General features: G+C 38.0%; 3 protein-coding genes across 6 annotated transcripts; 1 reads left to right on the plus strand and 2 right to left on the minus strand.

Moving 5' to 3' along the window:
- Positions 1-404: 404 nt before the first annotated feature.
- LOC141604608 (heat shock protein 90-5, chloroplastic) lies at positions 405-6,815 on the minus strand. The gene is made up of 19 exons (XM_074423031.1): positions 6,425-6,815; positions 5,833-5,906; positions 5,180-5,305; positions 4,994-5,087; positions 4,740-4,823; positions 4,488-4,631; positions 4,170-4,286; positions 3,823-3,864; positions 3,654-3,734; positions 3,401-3,505; positions 3,165-3,305; positions 2,689-2,781; positions 2,500-2,577; positions 2,162-2,416; positions 1,845-1,947; positions 1,496-1,670; positions 1,302-1,407; positions 931-1,020; positions 405-808 (listed from the first exon to the last, which is right to left on the minus strand). Exons 1-19 carry the CDS (start codon positions 6,707-6,709, stop codon positions 617-619), a joined length of 2,385 nt encoding a protein of 794 aa, XP_074279132.1. The 5' UTR covers positions 6,710-6,815; the 3' UTR covers positions 405-616.
- A 1,449-nt stretch (positions 6,816-8,264) lies between these two features.
- LOC141604611 (uncharacterized) lies at positions 8,265-18,665 on the plus strand. Of its 4 annotated transcripts, none has more exons than XM_074423035.1 (11): positions 8,265-8,372; positions 12,184-12,242; positions 13,516-13,640; positions 13,803-13,853; positions 14,551-14,572; positions 14,786-14,900; positions 15,154-15,186; positions 16,636-16,758; positions 17,483-17,589; positions 17,677-17,745; positions 18,084-18,665. In XM_074423035.1, exons 3-11 carry the CDS (start codon positions 13,602-13,604, stop codon positions 18,479-18,481), a joined length of 957 nt encoding a protein of 318 aa, XP_074279136.1. In that variant the 5' UTR covers positions 8,265-8,372; positions 12,184-12,242; positions 13,516-13,601; the 3' UTR covers positions 18,482-18,665. The 4 variants fall into 4 exon arrangements, with proteins under 4 accessions (XP_074279136.1, XP_074279135.1, XP_074279137.1 ...); XM_074423034.1 differs by lacking the exon at positions 8,265-8,372 and adding an exon at positions 9,928-10,032; XM_074423036.1 differs by lacking the exons at positions 8,265-8,372; positions 12,184-12,242 and adding an exon at positions 12,427-12,495.
- On the minus strand, positions 8,933-10,474 carry LOC141604612 (heat shock protein 90-5, chloroplastic-like). The gene is made up of 5 exons (XM_074423039.1): positions 10,370-10,474; positions 9,792-9,917; positions 9,616-9,709; positions 9,358-9,441; positions 8,933-9,253 (listed from the first exon to the last, which is right to left on the minus strand). The coding sequence occupies exons 1-5, from the start codon at positions 10,429-10,431 to the stop codon at positions 9,092-9,094; spliced, it is 528 nt and encodes a 175-aa protein (XP_074279140.1). The 5' UTR covers positions 10,432-10,474; the 3' UTR covers positions 8,933-9,091.
- Positions 18,666-24,004: the final 5,339 nt, after the last annotated feature.

Below are 24,004 nucleotides of genomic sequence, written 5' to 3' on the forward strand. Positions count from 1 at the left end.
TTTATATAATAGATGAAATTTAATTATATTTTATTGGTTAAGAGTTTGATTCAAATTAGGACTTCCAACTTATCAATATAAACTCACATTTTCTAGTTTCCTAATGCATGTAAAATTCATATCCTTATGAAACTCTTGTTTATTTCTTATCAAACGAACAAAATCCGTCACAAGCTTGTCTACAAAGGTTAGAGATCTAAGAAAGATATTGTATCACCAACAATTCAACAATCAATTTATTATATTCGGCGCCACAACAAATTCCCTAATTGTTTTTCCTCCTTATTCCAATCCCAACGCTTTTCGACAAACACGAGTTTCTCTCGTCTTCTTTTTCTGGTTAAAAATTGGTGTTATTAGTAAAAACACTCTCGGTTCAGAGAGATCGTACACGATTTAGTACAACCCAAGGATTTTGTATTCAATACTAGTATAGAAAAAATCAAGTGCCTTTATTTTTAGCATACACGGAAAATAACAGTAAAATGATCCTATCTCCCTCTAAATTTTACGGTACTCAATCATCACATCGGTTTTTAAATGTTAACTATGAAATGCCATGAATGATCTCGAACTCATAAAAAATGATGTCTAATAACTAATAGCAGCAAAACCATCAGTCTTGCCATGGGTCGTTCTCCGTCCTTACTTCTGAGGGCTCAACAACTTCTGCTTCAGAGGTTTCATCGGTCACATCAGAATTAGACGAAATTTCGTCTGATGAATCTTCTAATCGACCCCATCTACCTCCGAGGGCCATTGCCATCATCTCGTATATCTTGTTTCCCAAATCGGCTGGGCTCTCCGGCTATACATCAAAGACAGTCTCATTAGGGCTGTTCAGAATACTCACAACTCACACAAGCTCTAATATAACTCAACTTGTATATTTTTCGCTAATTAACTTCTGATTTATGTTTTTTTACTCACCGTGAATCCACTGGAGATGAGCGCAGTTTCGTATAGCAGCTCAACGGCCCTTGCAGCATCACTACTGTCTGGAGCATTCTTGCAGGCAGCCTGCTTGTAACCGCAAAAATTACAATCATCAATCAATTTTGACAGATTTCCAACCAATATAATCTAAAGTACCCTAAAAAATTGATGTCCTTTGGGCAATAGGTTGCGATGACACGATCGCTCTGGCATCTTTTCATGTTTTTGCTCTAAAATCTAGTGTTGAAGCGTAGCGTCATTTCAAAGTGCAGTTTCAAAGTAACTCAGTTTGGCACTTATGGAAACTATGAAGATAATCCCAAGTTGCATGCATAGAAATAAGAACAAATACCAAGATGACTTACGTTGAGGTCTTTAACAATGGGATGATCAGGATTGATCTCCAATATCCTACGGCCCCTCATGAACTCCAAGCTCGAAGTGTCTCCAAGGGTCTGAGCCTTCATCAGCCTGGATGAGCAATCAAACATCAAATACAAACAAATGAAAGCACATTATCGAAAGGAAGACTCCAATCATATATCGGGCATCGGCATACCTTTCCATGTTTGCTGACCAACCAAATTTCCCTGAAACAAGTACACAAGGGGATGAAGCAAGGCGATTTGATACTTGAACCTTTGCCACCTTCTCACCAAGCTGTTGCTTTATCCAGTCACATAATAGGTTGTATTCTTGTTTCGTCTCCCGTTCCTTCACTTCATCCTCGTCACCTGTGGTACGAGTTACATCATGTTAGAAATAAAGTAACCTCGCCTAATCGTGATCAAATGGCATTTATCATCATAATTCATAATATGAAAACGTTTTATTTTATAGGAAACACACACAAAAAAAAAAAAAAAAAAAAAAAAAAAAAAAAGCAAGTCGGGAGAAAACAATCTAACCAAGTTCCAAATCTTCCTTGCTTATATCAACAAACTTCTTCTCTTTATAGGTCTGCAGATTCTGAATCGCTATCTCGTCTATAGGTTCAATCAAATATAGGACCTACAACGGACAACCAAGTACTGAATATTAGCTTTCTTTTGTTAGTGAAAGCAGCCAAATTTAGGTTCAGGGTTACATCTCGACACAATTAGTTAATCCCTTACTTTGAAGTAATAAGTGCCATGTAAAATTTAAAATCTACTGCAGTTTGCAAGACCTTGAATGCCAGTCAACACTATTACACTAACTAATCCATAACAAAGACATACTCTACCTCAATATCTTTTTGTAATAGTTTCTCCAAGAAAGGAGCGCTTTTAGCACTTTTAAGGCTGTCCGTTGCCAAGTAGTAGATTGTCTTCTGATTTTCACCCATGTTCTCCACATAATCATCTAAGCTAATCAATTCTTCCTCATTTTTCGATGAGTGGAACCTTAAAAGAGGGGTCAGGCGTTTGTGATTCCCAGTGTCTTCAATACATCCTAATTTTAGGAACTTTCCGAAGTTCTCCCAGAATTTTTTATAGTCCTGAAATTGTAAATATGAGTACAGTGAAACCAAGTCCCCTTAACTTGCAAAAGCGAAGAAACATGGAATTAAATATAACTAACCTCTTTACTTTCACTCTCGGATAAATCTTGAATCATGTCAAATGTCTTTCTTACTAGTCTTTTCCTCATAATCCTTACCTGTACCAAATCAAATCAAGCTCAGTCTACAACAGTAAACGGAAAGAATGGTTCTGCACATACAGATAACAGAGAGAACGCCAAAAAGAGAGAATGAAATTCGTGTCTTACAATTCTGCTCTCTTGAAGTATCTCTCTGGAAACATTCAATGGAAGATCATTCGAATCCACAACACCCTTGACAAAGCTCAAGTATCGAGGAAACTGTAAATCAAGAATATTCTATACATAAGTTGCCATTCATGCTGCTTACCAGCAAGTACGCCTTTGGAAAACAATCTGATGTCTTGGATTATCTAGTTAGGAAGGCTGAAAGTTTTGCATGTAGCAAACTAGCAACTACGGTCATATACATCACAGTCCATGTCGTATAAGAGACGCATAATAGCTAGAAAAGAAGAGGTTATAACCTAGTCTTGCCCACTAATTTACCATTCTTAGTTCTACCAATGTGAGAGAATGTCGCACTACATACATGGGAAGAGACCTCAAGAAGTCTAGCATCATTGCTTGATAACTACTCCTTGTATCAGACAGTAAAAGTATACAATAGCAACAAACATCGAAACAAATAGAGGGGAACTAACCAGTTCACCATCAAAATCATCTGAAATAAACACGCGTTTAACGTATAAACGTATATTCTTTGTTTTTGGATTTACGACTTCCTCATTATTCATGGGTGCCATTCCAGGAATATAAAGCACACTACGAAACTCCACTTCACCCTGCACAATATCCAACATGCCAAGAGCAAGTCAATCGCCACTTCAATTACAGCTGAAACCTAATGAGAGAAGAGACGTTCCTTCATATCTCATACCTCTGTAGTGAAATGGGTGCACGTAAGAGGATCAAGAAATTCATTGAAGGCCTTCTTGTAGAATTCATAGTACTCATCCTTCTGAACTTCCTTAGAATTTCGCATCTACAACGCATAGCGAAATGGGAATCATGTCAAACAATGCTCAAGTACGCTCAAACTATTCGTGTTACACATGTTACATGAAGAAGTAGAAGAACTTATCACGCATACTAGATTCCGAGTAAAAATAGGGTTACAGAGGTGTATATACCCATATAGGCTTTGTCTCATTGGCTAACTCCCAGTCCCAGTATTTCTCAGTGATAGTCTTCTTTTTCTTCTTCTTTTCACCCTGGAAGTAAAAAGTCAAAGATAAGAGCCAAGTACCACTTAACTTAAAAAAAGTTAACTATATTAGAGACAGCCAGACAGGCATATACCTCCGGTTTCTCTTCTTCTTTTAGTTCTTCTTCTTCTTCCACCTGAAAAGCCGATTAGATAGTGATATATACGTGCTAACGGCTAGCTTAATGCTGCCTCATGCAGTGTTTAATACATTTCGGGAAAGAACAACATTCTCGTAAAAGAACTCCATTACAGTACAGATGATTCAGTTAAGAGGAACGGCTGACCGGCTGCCAAACCATGCATCAGCACACTAAATTACTAACCTAACTCGGTTTCCAGCAGAAAACACTACAACAATACTAATGCAGGCCTCCCTATACACTTCAAATAATCACTATGGCAAAAAAAAAAAACCATATTCAACCAGGAAAATTATTACCTCAACTGATCTTGATTTTTCTTGCCAAGTGTATATAGGGAAGGAAACAAATTGCGAGTAATTCTTCACCAAATTCTGGATCCTTGTAGGCTCCGAGAATTCATATTTGTCATCAGGCTGTAAGGCAAAAGGGAAAAGAGGACTTCAGGTGAGAAAGCACCAACGAGCTCTCCGCAAAACTGAAGTTCTGGGGTCTCAAGCTCTATGACACTGACTTCCTACTTGGCAATTTTCAATCATTTATTGATCATTCAGGACATCAAGAACTGATCAAAGAAAAATAATCCTAGCACAAAGAGAATCAAATATTCACTATACCCTTAGATACAAAGTAATTTGTGTCCCTCGCTTTAGAAGCTTCTCAGGATCAGTTTCCTCCCTGATGACATATGAGCTGCTGTCAGCGACTGCTTCCCAAACATATTGCTTGTCAGACTTTGGGCTTTTGGTAGAAACAACAACCTGGTGAGAGACATATTTAGGGGAGGTTTCCGTTTAATATGATGTCATCTGCTTAAACTCACTGTTGAAGGTGCCAAGAAAAAAAAATAGCGTTCAAGGTCTCATTACCCTTTCTGCAACAAGAAATGCGGAGTAAAACCCAACACCAAACTGTCCTATCAAACCGTTATCAGCGGCAAGATCTTTGTTTTCCTGCACGTGATTAATAATTTTACAGTCGAGATTATCAAAGGCTCAAAATAACATTATCCTAGTGCCTTAAAGGTTCGCTTAAAAACCCACAATGGATGTCATGAATTGCATCGAATAACTAAAATTTGTTAGTAGCTCAAAGTATTAGAAATCCTAAATTCTAGAGATACCTTCAAAGCCTTGAGGAATTTAGAGGTGCCACTCTGTGCAATAGTTCCTAGGCAACCAATTAGCTCCTCTTTTGTCATTCCAACACCAGTATCGCTACAGAACAAGAAAAACATGAACAAAGTATAACATCATCTTCCTATAAATTAATGAAGTATGATACTATTGATACAGAATTACTAACTTACGTAATTGTGACAGTCCCATTATCAGGATCAGGTTTGATGCGAATTACTAGCTCTCCAGCATCACCAAGTAGAGAGGGTTCGGTTACACTTAAAAATCTCAGCTTGTCCAGTGCATCACTTGCATTGCTAAATAGAGAGGGGGGAAACAGGTTATCAGCAAATGACCTTATGTATCACTACTGTACTACCATGAAGCAAGATCATAGCCATTCCACGAAGCAACAATTGCGACTGCACAAAGGTAAACCCAATTCTACCGAAAGCAGCTATAACATGGTACACATAACACATGGTTCTTAGCAAGCTACACATTTACGTTATACTAATGACTTAAGTATAGAAGCTTAGTTTTGTAACTTCTAATTAATACTAAACATTTTTTTAGAGAAATGTGATATAGTAATCCTTCAATGACAATCTCGATGTAATTTTCATCTTGGATCATTCGAAAAAGCCTCATTGGTGTTTGCTAACACATGTGTAAGGCTGCGTACATCCAACCCCAACCCCCCTTACTCGACAATTTTGTAGGAGCCTTTGACACCCTTTGGTAATGTTGTTATTGTACTATACATTTTTTAGAGAAACCAGAAAATCCATATGTGAGAAATGACATGATAATACAAACCGAGGTAGTATGAATGTATACAAACCTGACAAGTTCTCTAAGAAAAACTTCCTTGTGGCTGTATAGACTGTGAACTATCAAATCCATCAACCTACTAACCTGTAATCAATTGTTCAAAGATTACTTTTTTAATCATACACAAATCATAGAACAAACGAGTGTTCTTATTGGTTAAACATTTATCGATTACTATCAATAAACGAGTGTTTTAATATATAAAAGGACCGTCTCACACTGTGACACAGTCTTACACACAAAAATGTAAACCCAAATTGAATCCAAACCCAGAATTCTAGAATACAACCATTTCACCAACAAAAGATCCAAACTTTATCACAAAAAACAACTTAAATAAAACAATACCAAATTTCCCAAAGAAATTCAACAGCATACAACAAACAAATAACATTTCTACAGTAACTCGTATGAGAGACCTTAATATAATGTTGGTACTCACAACGAATAAAAAAGGTAAAAAAAGTAAATACTTCATTCGTCTCAATCATTTGTTTAACTTTGATTAAAATACTACTCGTAACGAATAAAAAAGGTAAATAAATGGACGGGACCTAGTCAATAGGTATCATACAAAAAGACGGTCTTATAAATAAACCCACCTCAGCTTGATACTCAAATTTCTCAACAGGGGTTTCAGTATCAGTATCCACTGGTTCAGCAACAGCAACATCACAACGCACTGACAAATTGCTATTATTAAAATTTCTTTGGTTTTTCTTACCAATACTAAATCTTACACAATCTCTTGATACTTTATTTTGAGGGCAAAAATTAGTGCTAAAATTGAGTTTATTGAGATGGGCATCTTTAAGGGTGAATGAAGAAGAAGAAGGGAGTGAAGTAAGAGGAGGAGATATTATGGTTCTATTTAGAACAGGCGCCATGGAAATGTGGAAACTTGGAAGAGATAAGTTTAGAAGTGGAGTGAAGAGTGACAGGGTTTTAGCCTTTTAGGTAGAGAGTTGGGAGGTTTTAGAATGACGCAAATTCGGGCCAATCGTGCTTTCGGGCCGTGTCGTGCCAGCCTGCTTTTCCCACCTCCCACCGTGGCCCGCCCTTGGCCAGGGCAAAGTCGGCCTGGACTTGTGCCGCCCATCGTGCTTCGTGTCAGGTCGTGCCTAGGCACGGGCTTTTTGGAATTTTAGCGTTGGGTCGTTCTCTTACTCGGTCGTGCCGAACCCGGGCCACCTCATTTACTTCACCGTGCCAGTGCCGGATTCATGCCGCCTGACTTAGCCCGGCCCAAAATGCCTACCCTAAGTATACCCAACCCATATAATTGGGCCAGGGTTGAGACATTGTAAATTATAATGAGCGAATAAAGTAAGTCGAAATGATTTTTTAAGAATTGTTGTCATATATAGGAGTTTAATGTTGAAACAAATCATCAATGTTGAGATTTACGCCTTAGATTCTCCAGTCCGTCTCGCTTGTGACGATCACAAATTTGTGACCTCTCACAACCCTCTCCCACTTGTCCAGTTGTCCCGTTGTCTCACGTCACAAGCTTGTGACGGATTTTGTTCGTCACAATGAGATTTGGTGTAGATTATCTCTTTGTTTTCCAATTATAGAGTAGCTTTAAGATATACTCCCTCCTATCCACTCTTTTCTTCCCTATTTCCTAAAACGGATTATTCAGGTTTTCTTCCCCTTTCCTTTTTGAGAAAGTTTTTATTAATATTATACTCTTACCTCTTTCCACTCATCAAACCCCACTATATACTTTATTAATATTTAATTCTAATTATTCCTACCTCTCTCCAATAACCAAACCCCACCCATCTCCTTTATTAATATTTAATCATAATTATTCATACCTCTCTCCAATTACCAAACCCACTCATTTCTTTATCAATATTATACTCCCCACCCTTAATCTCCGTGCCCACTTCAAAGGGGAAAAAAAGGATGGATGGGAGGGAGTATTTTATTACACAAATTCTTAAGAGATACGGTAACTCATTAATGTAGTGAGTTTCAACGCATAAACGAAAGAGACATTTTACTCAAAACCGACAACAACAACCCATTATTTTCCTTATTATTTACTATATTTCTTAATTTTAGTTAGTTTGGAGATCCTAAGTTGAAAATGTGAAATTTACATATTGCTATTAGAAATTAGAAATAAGCTTATTTGAGTTTCCAAAAAATATATTTTTTAACTCAAATAACATTTTTAAAATAATATCCAATTATATCAATTTAATTATTCGGAAGAAAAGATTATTTTAAAATCGGATTTCCGTTTTTATCTCCGATTCAACTTTGGACTTATAAAAAAAGAAAAAATAAATTGTAAGTAAAACCCTTGTTATTTTCCCCTCTCCGTTTTTAAAATACTTGATTTATTTTTTCCCCTTTCCGATTCAACCGTGCTTCAAGATTATTTTTTCTTAAAAAAAGAAAAAATAAATTGTAAAACCCTTGTTATTTTCCCCTCTCATTCATACAACGTTCTCAATTTTCTTCTCCTTTCCTTCATCTCTTTCAATTCATACTGATTTTGCAGCACGATTCGCGATCATTCCTCTTTTATAAATTGTAAGTATTTTATCTATTGTCGTTTCGTTCAGTTTGTTAAATCGTTTTTATTAGAATACTCTACCATTTGTTAAATTAAGGTTGAGATTATTATGCGTTTTGTGTTGTTAATTACTGTTTGGGATGAGTTTATACCAGGTTTGGGCATGTTTTATGATAATTAAGACGATATTGTAATGAAATTATATAAGTTATAGGGTACTTAGGGATTGTTTGTGAGAATTAGAGTTTGATTGGTTCGGGTTTATTATTGGAATGTATCGCTGCGTTTCGGGTATTATGTTACTGGTCGTTATTATCATATTGTTGGGAATGTTTGAAAGAGGTGCGTACTGTTGCTAAATCGTTGTGGGTATCGCTGCGTTTCGGGTTTTGTGCGTACTAAAAAGACGGTCTTACATTATAAATTACTCCCATTAGTATTTTAGGCGTTTTGAATTTACGAAGCCCTGGCTCTGCGTTTCTTGCTAGTTGTTGTAGTTGCCTTTTTACAGAGTCCTCATAAAGGATTATTCGAAGATCTTTCGTACCCTATTATCATTATCAGGCGTTGAGACGAGTTAAGTTTTAAGCTCTCTCCGTTTAGGTTTATTTTGGTCCTGAATTTTTTGTTTGCTTCCTTCATCCCAATTACTACCTTTCTTAATTCTTTATGATTGGTATTTAATCAAAGACTGGACTCGCTTAAGACCTCTCACAGTCTCACAACCTCCTTCTAGTTACACCTCTATTTTAATCGGGTGTGTGAGCCATCTTAGAGTCCCTCGCTTTAGAAGCTTCTCAGGATCAGTTTCCTCCCTGATGACATATGAGCTGCTGTCAGCGACTGCTTCCCAAACATATTGCTTGTCAGACTTTGGGCTTTTGGTAGAAACAACAACCTGGTGAGAGACATATTTAGGGGAGATTTCTATTTAATAGGATGTCATATGCTTAAGCTCACTGTTGAAGGAGCCAAGAAAAAAAGCGTTCAAGATCTCATTACCCTTTCTGCAACAAGAAATGCGGAGTAAAACCCAACACCAAACTGTCCTATCAAACCGTTGTCAGCGGCAAGATCTTTGTTTTCCTGCACGTGATTAATAATTTTATAGTTGAGATTGTCAAAGGCTCAAAACAACATTATCCTAGTGCCTTAGAGGTTACCTTAAAAACCCACAATGGATGTCATGAATTGCATCGAATAATTATTAATATTTATTAGTAGCTCAATGTATTAGAAATCCTAAAATTGTAGAGATACCTTCAATGCCTTGAGGAATTTAGAGGTGCCACTCTGCGCAATAGTTCCTAGGCAACCAATTAGCTCCTCTTTTGTCATTCCAACACCAGTATCTCTACAGAACAAGAAAAACATGAATGAAGTATAACATCATCTTCCTAAAATTAATGAAGTATGATACAGAATTACCAACTTACGTAATTGTGACAGTCCCATTATCAGGATCAGGTTTTATGCGAATTACAAGCTCTCCAGCATCGCCAAGTAGAGCGGGTTCAGTTACACTCAAAAATCTCAGCTTGTCCAGTGCATCACTTGCATTGCTAAATAGAGAGGGGGAAAACAGGTTATCAGCACATGACCTTATGTATCACTACTGTACTACCATGAAGTAAGATCATAGTCATTCCACGAAGCAACAGTTGCAACTGCACAAAGGTAAACTCAATTCTACCTAGCTATAACATTGTTCTTAGCAAGCTACACATTTGCTTTGATACGGAGTACTAAACATTTTTGTAGAGAAATGTGATATAGTAGTCCTTCAATGACAATCTCGATGTAATTTTCAACTTGGGTCATTCGAAAAAGCCTCATTGGTGTTGCTAACACATGTGTAAGGCTGCGTACATCCAACCCCAACCCCCCTTACCCAACAATTTGTAGGAGCCATTGACACCTTCTTGTACTATACATTTTTGAGAGAAACCAGAAAATCCATATGTGAGAAATGACATGATAATACGAACCGAGGATAGTATGAATGTATACAAACCTGACAAGTTCTCTAAGAAAAACTTCCTTGTGGCTGTATAGACTGTGAACTATCAAATCCATCAACCTACTAACCTGTAATCCATTGTTCAAAGATTACACCTTTTTAATCATACAAACATAACCTCAAGTAATCAACCTTAAATCAAAGCCAAAGCTTAATCCTCATCCAAATTTTGATTCAGTAGCGTACAATTATGAATACACAAATCATAGAACAAACGAGTGTTCTTATTGGTTAAACATTTATCGATTACTATCAATAAACGAGTGTTTTTATATATAAAAGGACCGTCTCACACTCTGACACAGTCTTACACACAAATTTTAGGCGTTTTGAATTTACGAAGCCCTGGCTCTGCGTTTCTTGCTAGTTGTTGTAGTTGCCTTTTTACGGAGTCCTCATAAAGGATTATTCGAAGATCTTTCGTACCTTATTATCATTATCAGGCGTCGAGACGAGTTAAGTTTTAAGCTCTCTCCGTTTAGGTTTATTTTGGTCCTGAAATTTGTTTGTTTGCTTCCTTCATCCCAATTACTACCTTTCTTATTCTTTATGATTGGTATTTAATCAAAGACTAGACTCGCTTAAGACCTCTCACAGTCTCACAACCTCCTTCTAGTTACACCTCTATTTTAATCGGGTGTGTGAGCCATCTTAGAGTTAAGACGGTCTTAAATAAGAATTGGTATTTAATCAAGGCTAAACAAACAACCTAATTTATTTATGACGGGGACGAAATTGTAAAATGCGTACTATAATGAGTAAAATGCATACTTGTGTAGGGTGGTCTTAAACCCGTTTATCGTAAACGAGTCCTGTAATATGGTTATAGACCTATAGCTATATTTGGATCTGGTTTGCTTATAAATTGGGACTCTACTTGTTGTAGTCATATATTTGAACTTGTGACTACTTACTTCCTTCGTATTTAACTAGGATGATATTTGAGTTTATTCTTATGAGATGCGAAATCATCTATTTTTTTTAATTTTGAATATGGCCCAAATATAACGGTTTGGACCAAAATTTAAGCATCACCGTGTTAATCTGGCCAATTTATTTTATTTCCTTGAATTCTTCCTAAACTTTCCTATTAAGTACCTTTAATATGTTAGACACATGTTAAAAAATCATTTTTAAAAAAAAATAAGATTTTTTTTTTCTGTTAACATCCCAATTTAATGTTTCTGATTCATGAAAAAAGATTTATTTTTGAAAGGTTAGCGATATTTAACAATATCAGATTGAGCAGTTGTTGTTTGTGTATCATCTGTGCTTGTTGGGACGATGTCACATTTGTCAATTGGTATTGGTTTATGCTGTGAATTTGCGGTTACTCTTGTTTAAATTAAAATTGACAACCGATTCAGGTAAAAAAAAAAAACTACAAAGATTACTAAAAATAAACGAATACCTAATTGGAGTACGACATAGTAAACAGAATGAGTAGTGGAATGACTCTGTTCTTTCCTCGAGGTGAAGGAAAATCAAAGACGCCGCCTAGAGTCTAAACAGACCGCCCCATAGGAAACCCTAGGAGAACTGTTTCACCTTTTCTTATTTTCAATTTTGTAATTGTGCTTTTAGCAGCTTATTGATGTTAATGCTTTTCTCTCTAGTCTAAGACTATGATTATGGACAATAAATTTACAAACGTTTATGGTTGTGAACTTTGCATGCCATATTAGATTTCAATTGAATAAGATACCATAGAGAAATTTTTTGCTCCTTATTCATTTGATTTCTCTGTGTGAACTTTTTAATACTTGACTTTTGAAAGTTGGTGAAAAGTTCCTTTGCCTTTGCTTTAGGACTACATATCTTGAGGCTGCCTCCAGTTTTGCTTGTGTGGGTGCGAGCTGATGTTTCGGTGCGTGCCATACCTATCATGATACTTTCTTATGTATTTATTGTATCTTTATTGCTGAATCTTGATTATAATTTTGTTACTATGGTGGTTACCTACTGTTGTATTATGATATTGTACCCATGATGATATAATAGAACCAATCTCAATAGGGGTCAATTGGCGGTAGTTCTTTGGCGGAGATACTTGAGAAAAGGTGTGGAGATTTTATGATTGTGATTTCAGTTGTGCATTTGGAACTGGAGTTAATTGTGAGGTTTGAGTAAAAATCCCATTGTGATCATTGTATTTAGCTTTTGCTGCATTTTACTCTTATAAGCTTTCTTTGTTTCATTTTATTTTTGTCAAATTAGGTATGTTCTGATGTCATATACTGCATAAATTGGACAAAGCCATTGCTTGCTTCATATTAGGTTGTCAAAAAGTCATAAATATACCTGTAGATAGTATAGGTTAGTAAATTTGAATATATTTGACATAGAACAAGATAGTCTGTTGACTCACCCAAATCACATTAGTGTAATATAATAGTACGCTCCAGATCCCTCCAGGTCTTTATGTGTTCTGTTTTATGTTTTCGTTCTAGATATGTTTTGTGTCGTGGAGTTTGAGTTTTGGATTTTAGGTTTGTTTTGTCTGGTGGAGAATGTTTAACCTAAAAATTGATTCAAAAGCAATCACAAACATTACGCCGGCACATAGGGAATATATTGATGCCCTTCACGGAGACACGGAGTCTCCACGGGATTGATAATCTAGTGTCTTTATCACTTTGGTGGTATCATGTCTTACCTTTTTTTTAATCAATTCAATGAAATGTCTCCTATCGGAAACGACTTAGCACTCATTGCATATGAGATTGGAATTTCTTCACCTATGAGTACTATGTGCTTAAAAAATTCATAGGAATGAAAGGTATGGAGCACATTGTTTTGCAAATAGCGTTTCAAATAGCCTTTTGGGTTATAAAGCTCGTGTTAGAAACTTGTGATTGTTAGGAAAGGAGATTCGAACATAAGTTTGAACAGTCATAACATTTCAAGATTCTCTGGGCGCTTTTTATGCCATACCACATAATTCAAATGACTAATAACTAATTTAGTTCCCTGAACAGCTTTAATTGGTTTATTAAGTAAGCGAATACCCTATCGAATCGCATTGCCAAACAAGCACCTATACATGGACAATGATCAGGGTTTGGGAATATTTACCTATAGGCCTGAAACCACTATTTTTGGATTTTCACAAGATGGATTAATAGTGTTGATGTCTACAGGGAAGGCCGGATTTGTTTGTGCACTCAACAAGCCTTGGTTTGAGCATCCCTTTACTTCTGTCCAGTGTCGTTCTTTTCGCTCCACCATGGCTACCTCTTTTCGTATTGTTGTTGTTGGAGACATTGTAAGCTTTCTTTTATCTTTCATTGCCATCTGTCTAAGCCATTCTCATTTCATATATTGTCAATTTCTTAGCTATGTACTATTTTTATTCAAGGTCTCTTATCTGTGATTTAATGTGTACACTGTTCTCTCACTTATTATTTCGTTGATTTTTATGTTGAAGCATGAGGATTGGGAATTAGAGCAAGATTACAAGGCGCTCAAATGTTTACAGGTAATACACCTTTGCTAATTGTTCATCAATCTTTTACAATCTGACTATCTAAGATATGTGAATGCGTGAAGATTCACATTGTTTTCTCCTTTTTTTCTCCTTTTTTTTGTTTGGGTGGGGTGGGGTAGGGTAGGGTAATTGCAGTGTAGGACTTGTTTAGTGGTGCCCAATCCAAAATATCAAATAGAGTATTATGATTTAGGCTAATAAGGAACATAAATCATACAAGTAATAATTGGTAAAAGATTGCTTTAATAATATCCCCAAGAGTTCATAAATGAAATTTATGAATTCCAATTTATCGAACCAAGAGACTAATACATAGAAAAAGCTGAAACAGACTTTTTTAAACTCACTTGAAGAATTTCCTTTAGAACATGGTTATGTTAAACTTAGAGCTGTCAGAAGCTGACCCGACTTGAGGAACCTGACCCGAACCGAATGAAACCTGTCCCGATAGAACCTATAAATTGGGAGAATCGGAACTGACCTGACCCGAGGCTAAACTGATAACCAATAGCAGCCTTATTTATTCCAATCCAAACGTGACTTGACCCGTTACCCGATATTGACCTGACTCAACCAAATAGTTGAATGAACTTACCTGGTAATTCTACTCTTGTGAAGCTTTATACCTGGAATGAACTTAACCTGGTAATTCTAGTTGCATTCTAACAAGTAATTATGTTTTCTGCAGCCGGAACTGGTGCTTTTTACAGGCAAGTCTTTTTAACTTCCTGTTTTTGTATCTTTAAGAACCATTCTTTGATGTTTTGAGGACATTGAGATATTATGCCCTTTATTCATCTCGAGTCATGAGTCATGACTGGTAAGATACGCTGAGCAATTATCCTGCCAGCTTTAGTTTTGCAGTAGATATGGCCTCCCTTTGTTCATCCATCTAAATTCAATCTCGTCTTTCGGATTATTAGGTGACTTTGGGAATGAGAATTACGAGCTTGTTAGGAGTGTCGCAAAGATAGACATGCCTAAAGCAGCAATACTTGGAAATCATGATTCCTGGGGTACCCAAAAGTTCTCCTCAAAGTAAGTTCAACTTCCCAATTGAGTATGATAATTGATAATTTTTTTTATTGAATTATATTAGCTATCAAAGAAATTCATCATGTATTGATGAATTGAATGCAGTCATTTGTGAATGACTGAATTCTCGATAGAAATCCCTATTAGTCTTCACTTGTTTTGTCCATTTGAACTCTCCCTATTGTTTTTTATTTACCAATGATTGTCAAATCTACTGCATAATTCTACTTATTTTTGGCTATTCTGTATGTGCTAGGAAAAACGATGGAGTTCAGCTACAGCTGGATGCGTAAGTTCCTTTAATGTTTAAACTTTCTACCTTAAAATGCTGTGTTATTCCTGCTTGAAAATTGAATACCACCTCCCATGACATTTGAAAGACGTAAATGCTTGATCTATATTTCTGCAGCAATGATGTGATCATAGTGGGTCGTTGTTTGTAAAATAAAATTGCTGTTATTTGAGAGCTTATCTTATATTCTAGTACCAAAATTGATGGGAGATTCATGGAGGATGGAGGAAGCCGGTGATGGGTTTTTCTTATTTTGTAATCAAACATTCGATTGGTGGTTTTGCACTTTTACATGTCAGTTATTCTGCTTTTATGTTTTGAAGTGGATGAAACATTGCCCCATTTACTGAAAACTTTCCATCATAAGTTTTTATTGGCTCTGACGCTCTGTTGTCTTTAGGAGAATTCTTCTCCATTAATTCCTAGCTGAATAAAACAAAAAATTCAATACTCAGATGCAAACGACAAACCTTAGATATAGTTTAGGTCATGTTCTGGATTCCGGCATATATTGAAATAGAAGAGGTTATGGTCATTTTTTGCCTACACTTGGACTGTATTAGAAATGGCAAAATTTGATACATTTCCAGTTCATTTCGACCATCCCCAAGCAGAGGTCGCGACCCGATTTTACTCTTAATCCCACTTTATTTATCTTGACCTACTTTCACCCTCCCAAGCAGAAGGTCACGACCTAGGTCATCAACCCAATCATTTTTCACTTTCCAACCAATTACATCTCTCCACATTATATCACCTTTTCATATATATATTTTTTTTATTAATTATTAATATTGTCAACCAATCACATATCGCCACCTATAGGTCATGAGTTGGGTCAATTTACTCCACCAAAGGTCACAAATTGACCTCCTCTCTCCAAAGGTCACCATAATTTTTTTGTTAATTGGTGATTAGTGTGACCAAGCAAGGTCATGACCTAGCAATTGACCTTGCTTGGGGATGGTTAGAGATGAAAAGTAGTACTGAAGAAAAATGACGAGTGAAATAAAATTTGGACGTGATAATCTAGAAAATTCAGACTTTTGGTGGTACGCTCTATGATGTATCCTGATAAGATAATTGTGAAAAGAAAAATAGAAGAGCAAGGAGTGATTTTGGGGGAAAGGAAGATGCTGCCTGCAAAGCTTCTCAGCAGAGTTCATTTAGAATTGATCCTATTTACATTTGGCCCGCCTCATTGGTTGATTATCATATTTTCATTGATAGAAGCTTTATATGATTTCATTTCTGAATTTATCATTCTGCAATCGCTGCAAGCAAAGCTTCTCAGCAGAGTTGAGTAGGCATGCCTATTTCCCCTCCCCTCCCCAAACACACACAAAAAAACAACTTTGTTAATTACCTATTTTCTGTCAGATAGATGTCTGGTACAACTTGCTTGGTAAAATTAAATGACTAATTTGTACCCTTGTTAACATTTAGCTTAGGGGAAGAGCATGTTGGATATGGACGCTTGGACTTCCCCGCATTGAAAGTTAGTGTTGTAGGTGGGAGACCTTTTTCTTGTGGAGGTGATAACTTATTCAGGAAAAAGCTTCTAAAAAGGTATGAACTGAACGCAAGATTTATACTGTCACACTTATTTTTTATGATATCTAAGATTTTGTTCTGGCTGTAGTTGCCGGTATTACAACCTTTTTTCCCCTCTAATTGTTCTGGAACTTCTTCTTTTATAGTCTTGCACTTGATTGGTGGTCCTGTAAAGCTACAGGAATACACGTTCTCTCAATAATTATAATCTTTCTCAAGCAATTCTTATTATACCAACTTATATCCATTGATTAGTGGAGTCATATTAACTGACTTTGGCAGTACCAATTTGTATCCATTGATTAGTGGAATCGTACAATAACAACAAAGCCTTAGTCCCAACATAGGTTAGGGTAGGTTAGGGTCGGCTAGCATGAATGATCATCCAAATCCGTATAGGTTTGAATCCGCCAAAGGTAAATTAACAAAGGAACATTAGTGGAGTCATATCCTGAAATTTTTCAATACTCAGTAATACCTATGTTATACATACTCCTTCTGTCGTTATAGACTTTCGGACCCTTTAGTGTTGGAAGTTTCGAGAACTTGGGCAATGCTCAACTCCAAACTGTTGGCTCTTAAGCATAGCAAGTAATTGGGTCCAAGTTTTAAATCCACGTACATAGCACAGATTTGAGTGCATTCATCTATATCTATAGGAGTTGGGACTTTGTTTTCCTTTGGAATTGAAAGACTCGTTTGGCTTTAATAGAGCTTTTGGTTAATGTTGTGATTTTAGATTTGGAGTCAAAACAATGGAAGAAAGCGCGGACAAAATTCATAAGGCTGCTATTGAAACTCCTGACGGCCACTCAATTATATTTCTCGCACATAATGGGCCAACAGGTAGGTGAACAGTGAATTTATAGACCTTTGCCGTAGAATCGAAGATTGTGGTATTTTGGATGAACTTATGAATCCCCGCGTGTGCAGGTCTTGGTTCTGATCCAGATGACATATGCGGGAAAGACTGGGCAGGTGGTGGAGACTTTGGGGATCCAGGTCTGTTTCTCTCTTCCTCTTCCTGGTTTAAAAGTTTCTTCATTTGCACCTGGGTTTTTTCTAAATTGTGTCCTATGGCCTATGAGCACATGTTAATAATTATTTAGGCACATGTTATCCTATCATTAATTTATTTAAATTTCTGAAATGGCCTCAATTACTCCGTACAACATGAATATTTGTTCTATGAAAACTATGGATTTGGAGGGAAACAATTTCCGTCATCCTGATTGACTTACCACTGGTAGAGTACATTGAGCGTATATTGAGCTTTTGTGGCACTCTAATCTTTGATGTTAACATGGATTTGATGATTCCAAGCTTATTTCATTATGCAGATCTAGCCCAAGCCATATCCCTCTTAAAAGAGAGTAGTAATTATCATGTACCTTTGGTTGTGTTCGGGCACATGCATAAAGAAATGCTCAATGGGGGTTTCCGGAAGATGATATCAATTGGAAGTGATAATACTATTTACTTGAATGCAGCCATTGTACCGAGGGTAAAACCTCTAGACTTGGGTAAGTCACGTGCATTCACGGTGGTAGATTTCATGGACAATAGAGTAACAAAAGTAGTAGAAACTTGGGTGTCAGTTGTTGGCGAGGAGACATTTAAAGAGGAACATATATTGTTCCATGCTGATACCGAAGTCACCCAAGCTACTCGTTTTGAGAACCCGTTAATTGAGCCGTGTTTGGCCGGGTTAAGTTTGAGTCCGAGTCCGGTAACTTAGAGTTATGGCTTTTTTTAGAATTAGTATAAAAAGCATCTACTATTTATTTGTGCCGATAATAACTACGTCATATGTCATTGTCTCCTTTTCATTTTGTAGTGATTAAAGAAAGTGTTGAAATTTATTGTGACGGAGATATTATTTACCCACTTTAAAAACAATTTGGTAAATAGAATTAAGCATATGACCATTATGATGATTAAATAATTCTGTAAGATAATAAGCCAAACAAGGTTGAGCAGATAAATTTAACTTCTTTTTTGTTTTCATTGGTATGAAACTGTGAATGTACTGTATGTGCTACCTAGCTAGTCTTCTTGACGGAGTTATCCTTTTAATATTAAAAGGGGTCAAATATCATCCTACATGACATATAGGGCAAATATTTTGTTTTCCCTATGCATTCTTCATTTGTCTTATTCAACTTACATGAGCATATTTGACCCATCTTAAGCTTAAGACGGACATTCCGTCTTAAATGAGAATTTGCATGTGTTACAGGTGTGCCAAAACTTTTGTATGGAGTAATTCATTTCCTATTATAAGCAGCACAAACTTAAATATACAGGTTTTTTATTTACCGTAGCCAATAAAAGCTTTCATAGCTTTTATAATGAAGATGATACTCCTTATTGGTTAGGGAGGACCGCAAATTCTCACTTTAGAGGGACACTATCTGTCTAGAACTGCAGACGAATAGTGTTTCTCTCATAAAATGAGAGTGAATAGTGCAAGTGGGTGGGAAATGGATACCCCTACTTGTCCTCCCACTTGCAAAAGACAGTTATAATTAGTATTGTCAATTGTCAATGATTTTCATAAAAAGAGGTGTCTAATTATTTAAATGCTTTTATTTAACGGAATTAAAATGTAATTATCGTATACGAAATAGTGAAAAACTAATTTTAGGTCCATTTCGGTCCAATGGACTGAAATCGGACCAAATATATCGGGTTTGGTCTGGTCCAAGACCAAAAGTTTTAGGTCCGGTCTTCGGTCCACTAAACTTTTATTTTCGGTTTTCGATCCGGTCCGATTTGTTTCGGTATTGGACCGATTCTCGGCCCTAGTCGTACCGGATCACGTTTTATTTTCTCCCGGTTTATCTACCACACACCCGGGGTCACTTCAAAAGTTACCATATTCGATCTCAGCCCCACATAACAAGCATTAATCCATTGTTCACAAGCATCCGATTTTCGCCAGAAGCTGGTTTATCGCAATCATGAGCAGTCAAATGACCTCTGTTGCTCTTCAAAATTTATGTGGCCGCTTTATCTGACTCGAGGAACTACACATGATTTACGGACGATTTTGTTCCGGGACCCCCAAACTATGTATCACTTCAATTTAAGCCGTTCGGGAGGAAGTATCAGGTCACGGTTTATTTTGTCACGCTTTATCTGACCCGAGGAACTTTCTATGTGATTTTCGGAGAATTTTGTGTCGGGAACTTGGAATCCCGAAAAACCGTGTATTATACACTTCAATTTGAGCCGTTCGGGAGGTCCGGTACGACCCTGTTTCTTTTTCTCCATGATTTTCATCACGCGTCCGAGATCATTTCAGGAGTTAACCTGTTCGATTTCAGCCTCAAATAACGAGCTTTAACACATTTTTCACGATAATCCGAGTTTCGGCGAATACTGGTTTGTAGCACACCGGCACCCCCAAATGTCTTCCGTTGGTGCTCAAACTTTGCGTGGCCGCTTTATCTGACCCAATGAACTTTCTATATGATTTCCGGAAAATTTTGTTCCGAGACCCCGGAATCCCGAAAAACCGTGTTTTATACACTTCAATTTCAGCCGTTCGGAAGGTCGTACCGGACCCTGTTTCTCTTTCTCCCTGTTTTTCAATCACGCGTCTGAGCTCATTTCAGAAATTAACTTGTTCGATTTCAGCCTCAAATAACGAGCTTTAACACATTTTTCACGATAATCCGAGTTTCGGCGAATGCTGGTTTGTGGCACACCGGCTCCCCCAAATGTCTTCCGTTGCTGCTCAAACTTTGCGTGGCCGCTTTATCTGACCCGAGGAACTTTCTATGTGATTTCCGGAGAATTTTGTTCCGGGACCACAATTTCAGCCGTTCGGAAGGTCGTACCGGACCCTGTTTCTTTTTCTCCCTGTTTTTCAATCACGGGTCCGAGCTCATTTCTTGAATTAACCTGTTCGATTTCAGCCTCAAATAACGAGCTTTAACACATTTTTCACGATAATCCAAGTTTCGGCGAATGCTGGTTTGTGGCACACCGGCACCCCCAAATGTCTTCCGTTGGTGCTCAAACTTTGCGTGGCCGCTTTATCTGACCCGAGGAACTTTCTATGTGATTTCCGGAAAATTTTGTTCCGGGACCCCGGAATCCCGAAAAACCGTGTATTATACACTTCAATTTCAGCCGTTCGGAAGGTCGTCCCGGACCCTGTTTCTTTTTCTCCCTGTTTTTCAATCACGCGTCCGAGCTCATTTCAGGAATTAACCTGTTCGATTTCAGCCTCAAATAACGAGCTTTAACACATTTTTCACGATAATCCGAGTTTCGGCGAATGCTGGTTTGTGGCACACCGGCACACCCAAATGTCTTCCGTTGGTGCTCAAACTTTGCGTGGCCGCTTTATCTGACCCGAGGAACTTTCTATGTGATTTCCGGAGAATTTTGTTCCGGGACCTCGGAATCCCGAAAAACAGTGTATTATACACTTCATTTTGAGCCGTTCGGAAGGTCGTACCTCACCCTGTTTCTTTTTCTCCCTGTTTTTCAATCACGCGTTCGAGCTCATTTCAGAAATCAACCTATTCGATTTCAGCCTCAAATAACGAGCTTTAACACATTTTTCACAATAATTCGAGTTTCGGCGAATACTGGTTTCTGGCACACCGGCACCCCCAAATGTCTTCCGTTGGTGCTCAAACTTTCGTGGCCGCTTTATCTGACCCGAGGAACTTTCTATGCGATTTCCGGAGAATTTTGTTCCGGGACCACGAATCCCGAAAACCGTGTATTATACACTTCATTTTGAGCCGTTCGGAAGGTCGTGCGGACCTGTTTTTTTTTTCTCCTTGTTTTTCAATCACGCGTCCGAGCTCATTTCAGGAATCAACCTGTTCGATTTCAGCCTCAAATAACGAGCTTTAACACATTTTTCACGATAATTCGAGTTTCGGCGAATGCTGGTTTCCGGCACACCGGCACCCCCAAATATCTTCCGTTGGTGCTCAAACTTTGCGTGGTCGCTTTATCTGACCCGAAGAACTTTCTATGTGATTTCCGGAGAATTTTGTTCCTTGACCCCGAAATCCCGAAAAAACGTGTATTATATATACTTCAATTTCAGCCGTTCGGAAGGTCGTACCGGACCCTGTTTCTTTTTCTCCCTGGTTTTCAATCACGCGTCCGAGCTCATTTCAGGAATTAACCTTTTCGATTTCAGTCTCAAATAACGAGCTTTAACACATTTTCACGATAATCCGAGTTTCGGCGAATGCTGGTTTGTGGCACACCGGCAGCCCCAAATGTCTTCCGTTGGTGCTCAAACTTTGCGTGGCCGCTTTATCTGACCCGAGGAACTTTCTATGTGATTTCTGGAGAATTTTGTTCCGAGACCTCGGAATCTCGAAAAACCGTGTATTATACACTTCATTTTGAGCCGTTCGGAAGGTCGTACCTGACCCTGTTTCTTTTTCTCCCTGTTTTTCAATCACGCGTCCGAGCTCATTTCAGGAATCAACCTGTTCGATTTCAGCCTCAAATAACGAGCTTTAACACATTTTTCACAATAATTCGAGTTTCGGCGAATACTGGTTTCTGGCACACCGGCACCCCTAAATGTCTTCCGTTGGTGCTCAAACTTTGCGTGGCCGCTTTATCTGACCCGAAGAACTTTCTATGCTATTTCCGGAGAATTTTGTTCCTTGACCCCGGAATCCCGAAAAACCGTGTATTATACACTTCATTTTGAGCCGTTCGGAAGGTCGTACCTGACCCTGTTTCTTTTTCTCCCTGTTTTTCAATCACGCGTTCGAGCTCATTTCAGAAATCAACCTATTCGATTTCAGCCTCAAATAACGAGCTTTAACACATTTTTCACAATAATTCGAGTTTCGGCGAATACTGGTTTCTGGCACACCGGCACCCCCAAATGTCTTCCGTTGGTGCTCAAACTTTCGTGGCCGCTTTATCTGACCCGAGGAACTTTCTATGCGATTTCCGGAGAATTTTGTTCCGGGACCCTGGAATCCCGAAAAACCGTGTATTATACATTCATTTTGAGCCGTTCGGAAGGTCGTACCGGACCCTGTTTCTTTTTCTCCCTGTTTTTCAATCACGCGTCCGAGCTCATTTCAGGAATCAACCTGTTCGATTTCAGCCTCAAATAACGAGCTTTAAAACATTTTTCACGATAATTCGAGTTTCGGCGAATGCTGGTTTCCGGCCCCAAATATCTTCCGTTGGTGCTCAAACTTTGCGTGGTCGCTTTATCTGACCCGAAGAACTTTCTATGTGATTTCCGGAGAATTTTGTTCCTTGACCCCGAAATCCCGAAAAAACGTGTATTATATATACTTCAATTTCACCGTTCGGAAGGTCGTACTGCACTCGTTTCTTTTTCTCCCTGGTTTTCAATCACGCGTCCGAGCTCATTTCAGGAATTAACCTTTTCGATTTCAGTCTCAAATAACGAGCTTTAACACATTTTCACGATAATCCGAGTTTCGGCGAATGCTGGTTTGTGGCACACCGGCAGCCCCAAATGTCTTCCGTTGGTGCTCAAACTTTGCGTGGCCGCTTTATCTGACCCGAGGAACTTTCTATGTGATTTCTGGAGAATTTTGTTCCGGGACCTCGGAATCCCGAAAAACCGTGTATTATACACTTCATTTTGAGCCGTTCGGAAGGTCGTACCTGACCCTGTTTCTTTTTCTCCCTGTTTTTCAATCACGCGTCCGAGCTCATTTCAGGAATCAACCTGTTCGATTTCAGCCTCAAATAACGAGCTTTAACACATTTTTCACGATAATTTGAGTTTCGGCGAATACTGGTTTCTGGCACACCGGCACCCCTAAATGTCTTCCGTTGGTGCTCAAACTTTGCGTGGCCGCTTTATCTGACCCGAAGAACTTTCTATGCTATTTCCGGAGAATTTTGTTCCTTGACCCCGGAATCCCGAAAAACCGTTTATTATACACTTCATTTTGAGCCATTCGGAAGGTCGTAACGGACCTTGTTTCTTTTTCTCCATGTCTTTCAATCACGCGTCCGAGCTCATTTCAGGAATCAACCTGTTCGATTTCAGCGTCAAATAACGAGCTTTAACACATTTTTCAGGATAATTCGAGTTTCGGCAATGCTGGTTTCTGGCACACCGGCCCCCCAAATATCTTCCGTTGGTGCTCAAACTTTGCGTGGTCGCTTTATCTGACCCGAAGAAGTTTCTATGTGATTTCCGGAGAATTTTGTTCCTTGACCCCGGAACTCCGAAAAACCGTGTATTACACACTTCAATTTGAGCCGTTCAGAA

Source organism: Silene latifolia, chromosome 10, assembly GCF_048544455.1.
Source record: "Silene latifolia isolate original U9 population chromosome 10, ASM4854445v1, whole genome shotgun sequence".
In the NCBI taxonomy this organism is placed as follows: Eukaryota; Viridiplantae; Streptophyta; class Magnoliopsida; order Caryophyllales; family Caryophyllaceae; genus Silene; species Silene latifolia.

What these genes read in the sequence shown, in the direction of transcription:
- LOC141604608 (XM_074423031.1), bottom strand. Translation starts at nt 6,709, where the DNA reads ATGGCGCCTGTTCTAAATAGAACCATAATATCTCCTCCTCTTACTTCA. An exon ending in AATTTGAGTATCAAGCTGAG is followed by an intron (nt 5,907 to 6,424) that starts GTGGGTTTATTT and finishes AATTGATTACAG; the next exon opens with GTTAGTAGGTTGATGGATTT. An exon ending in CCATTGTTAAAGACCTCAAC is followed by an intron (nt 1,021 to 1,301) that starts GTAAGTCATCTT and finishes GGTTACAAGCAG; the next exon opens with GCTGCCTGCAAGAATGCTCC.
- LOC141604611 (XM_074423035.1), top strand. Translation starts at nt 13,602, where the DNA reads ATGGCTACCTCTTTTCGTATTGTTGTTGTTGGAGACATT. An exon ending in TTGTTGTTGTTGGAGACATT is followed by an intron (nt 13,641 to 13,802) that starts GTAAGCTTTCTT and finishes TTTATGTTGAAG; the next exon opens with CATGAGGATTGGGAATTAGA. An exon ending in TGGAGACTTTGGGGATCCAG is followed by an intron (nt 17,746 to 18,083) that starts GTCTGTTTCTCT and finishes TTCATTATGCAG; the next exon opens with ATCTAGCCCAAGCCATATCC.
- LOC141604612 (XM_074423039.1), bottom strand. Translation starts at nt 10,431, where the DNA reads ATGGATTTGATAGTTCACAGTCTATACAGCCACAAGGAAGTTTTTCTT. An exon ending in AATTCCTCAAGGCATTGAAG is followed by an intron (nt 9,442 to 9,615) that starts GTATCTCTACAA and finishes AATCACGTGCAG; the next exon opens with GAAAACAAAGATCTTGCCGC. An exon ending in CATTTCTTGTTGCAGAAAGG is followed by an intron (nt 9,254 to 9,357) that starts GTAATGAGATCT and finishes GTCTCTCACCAG; the next exon opens with GTTGTTGTTTCTACCAAAAG.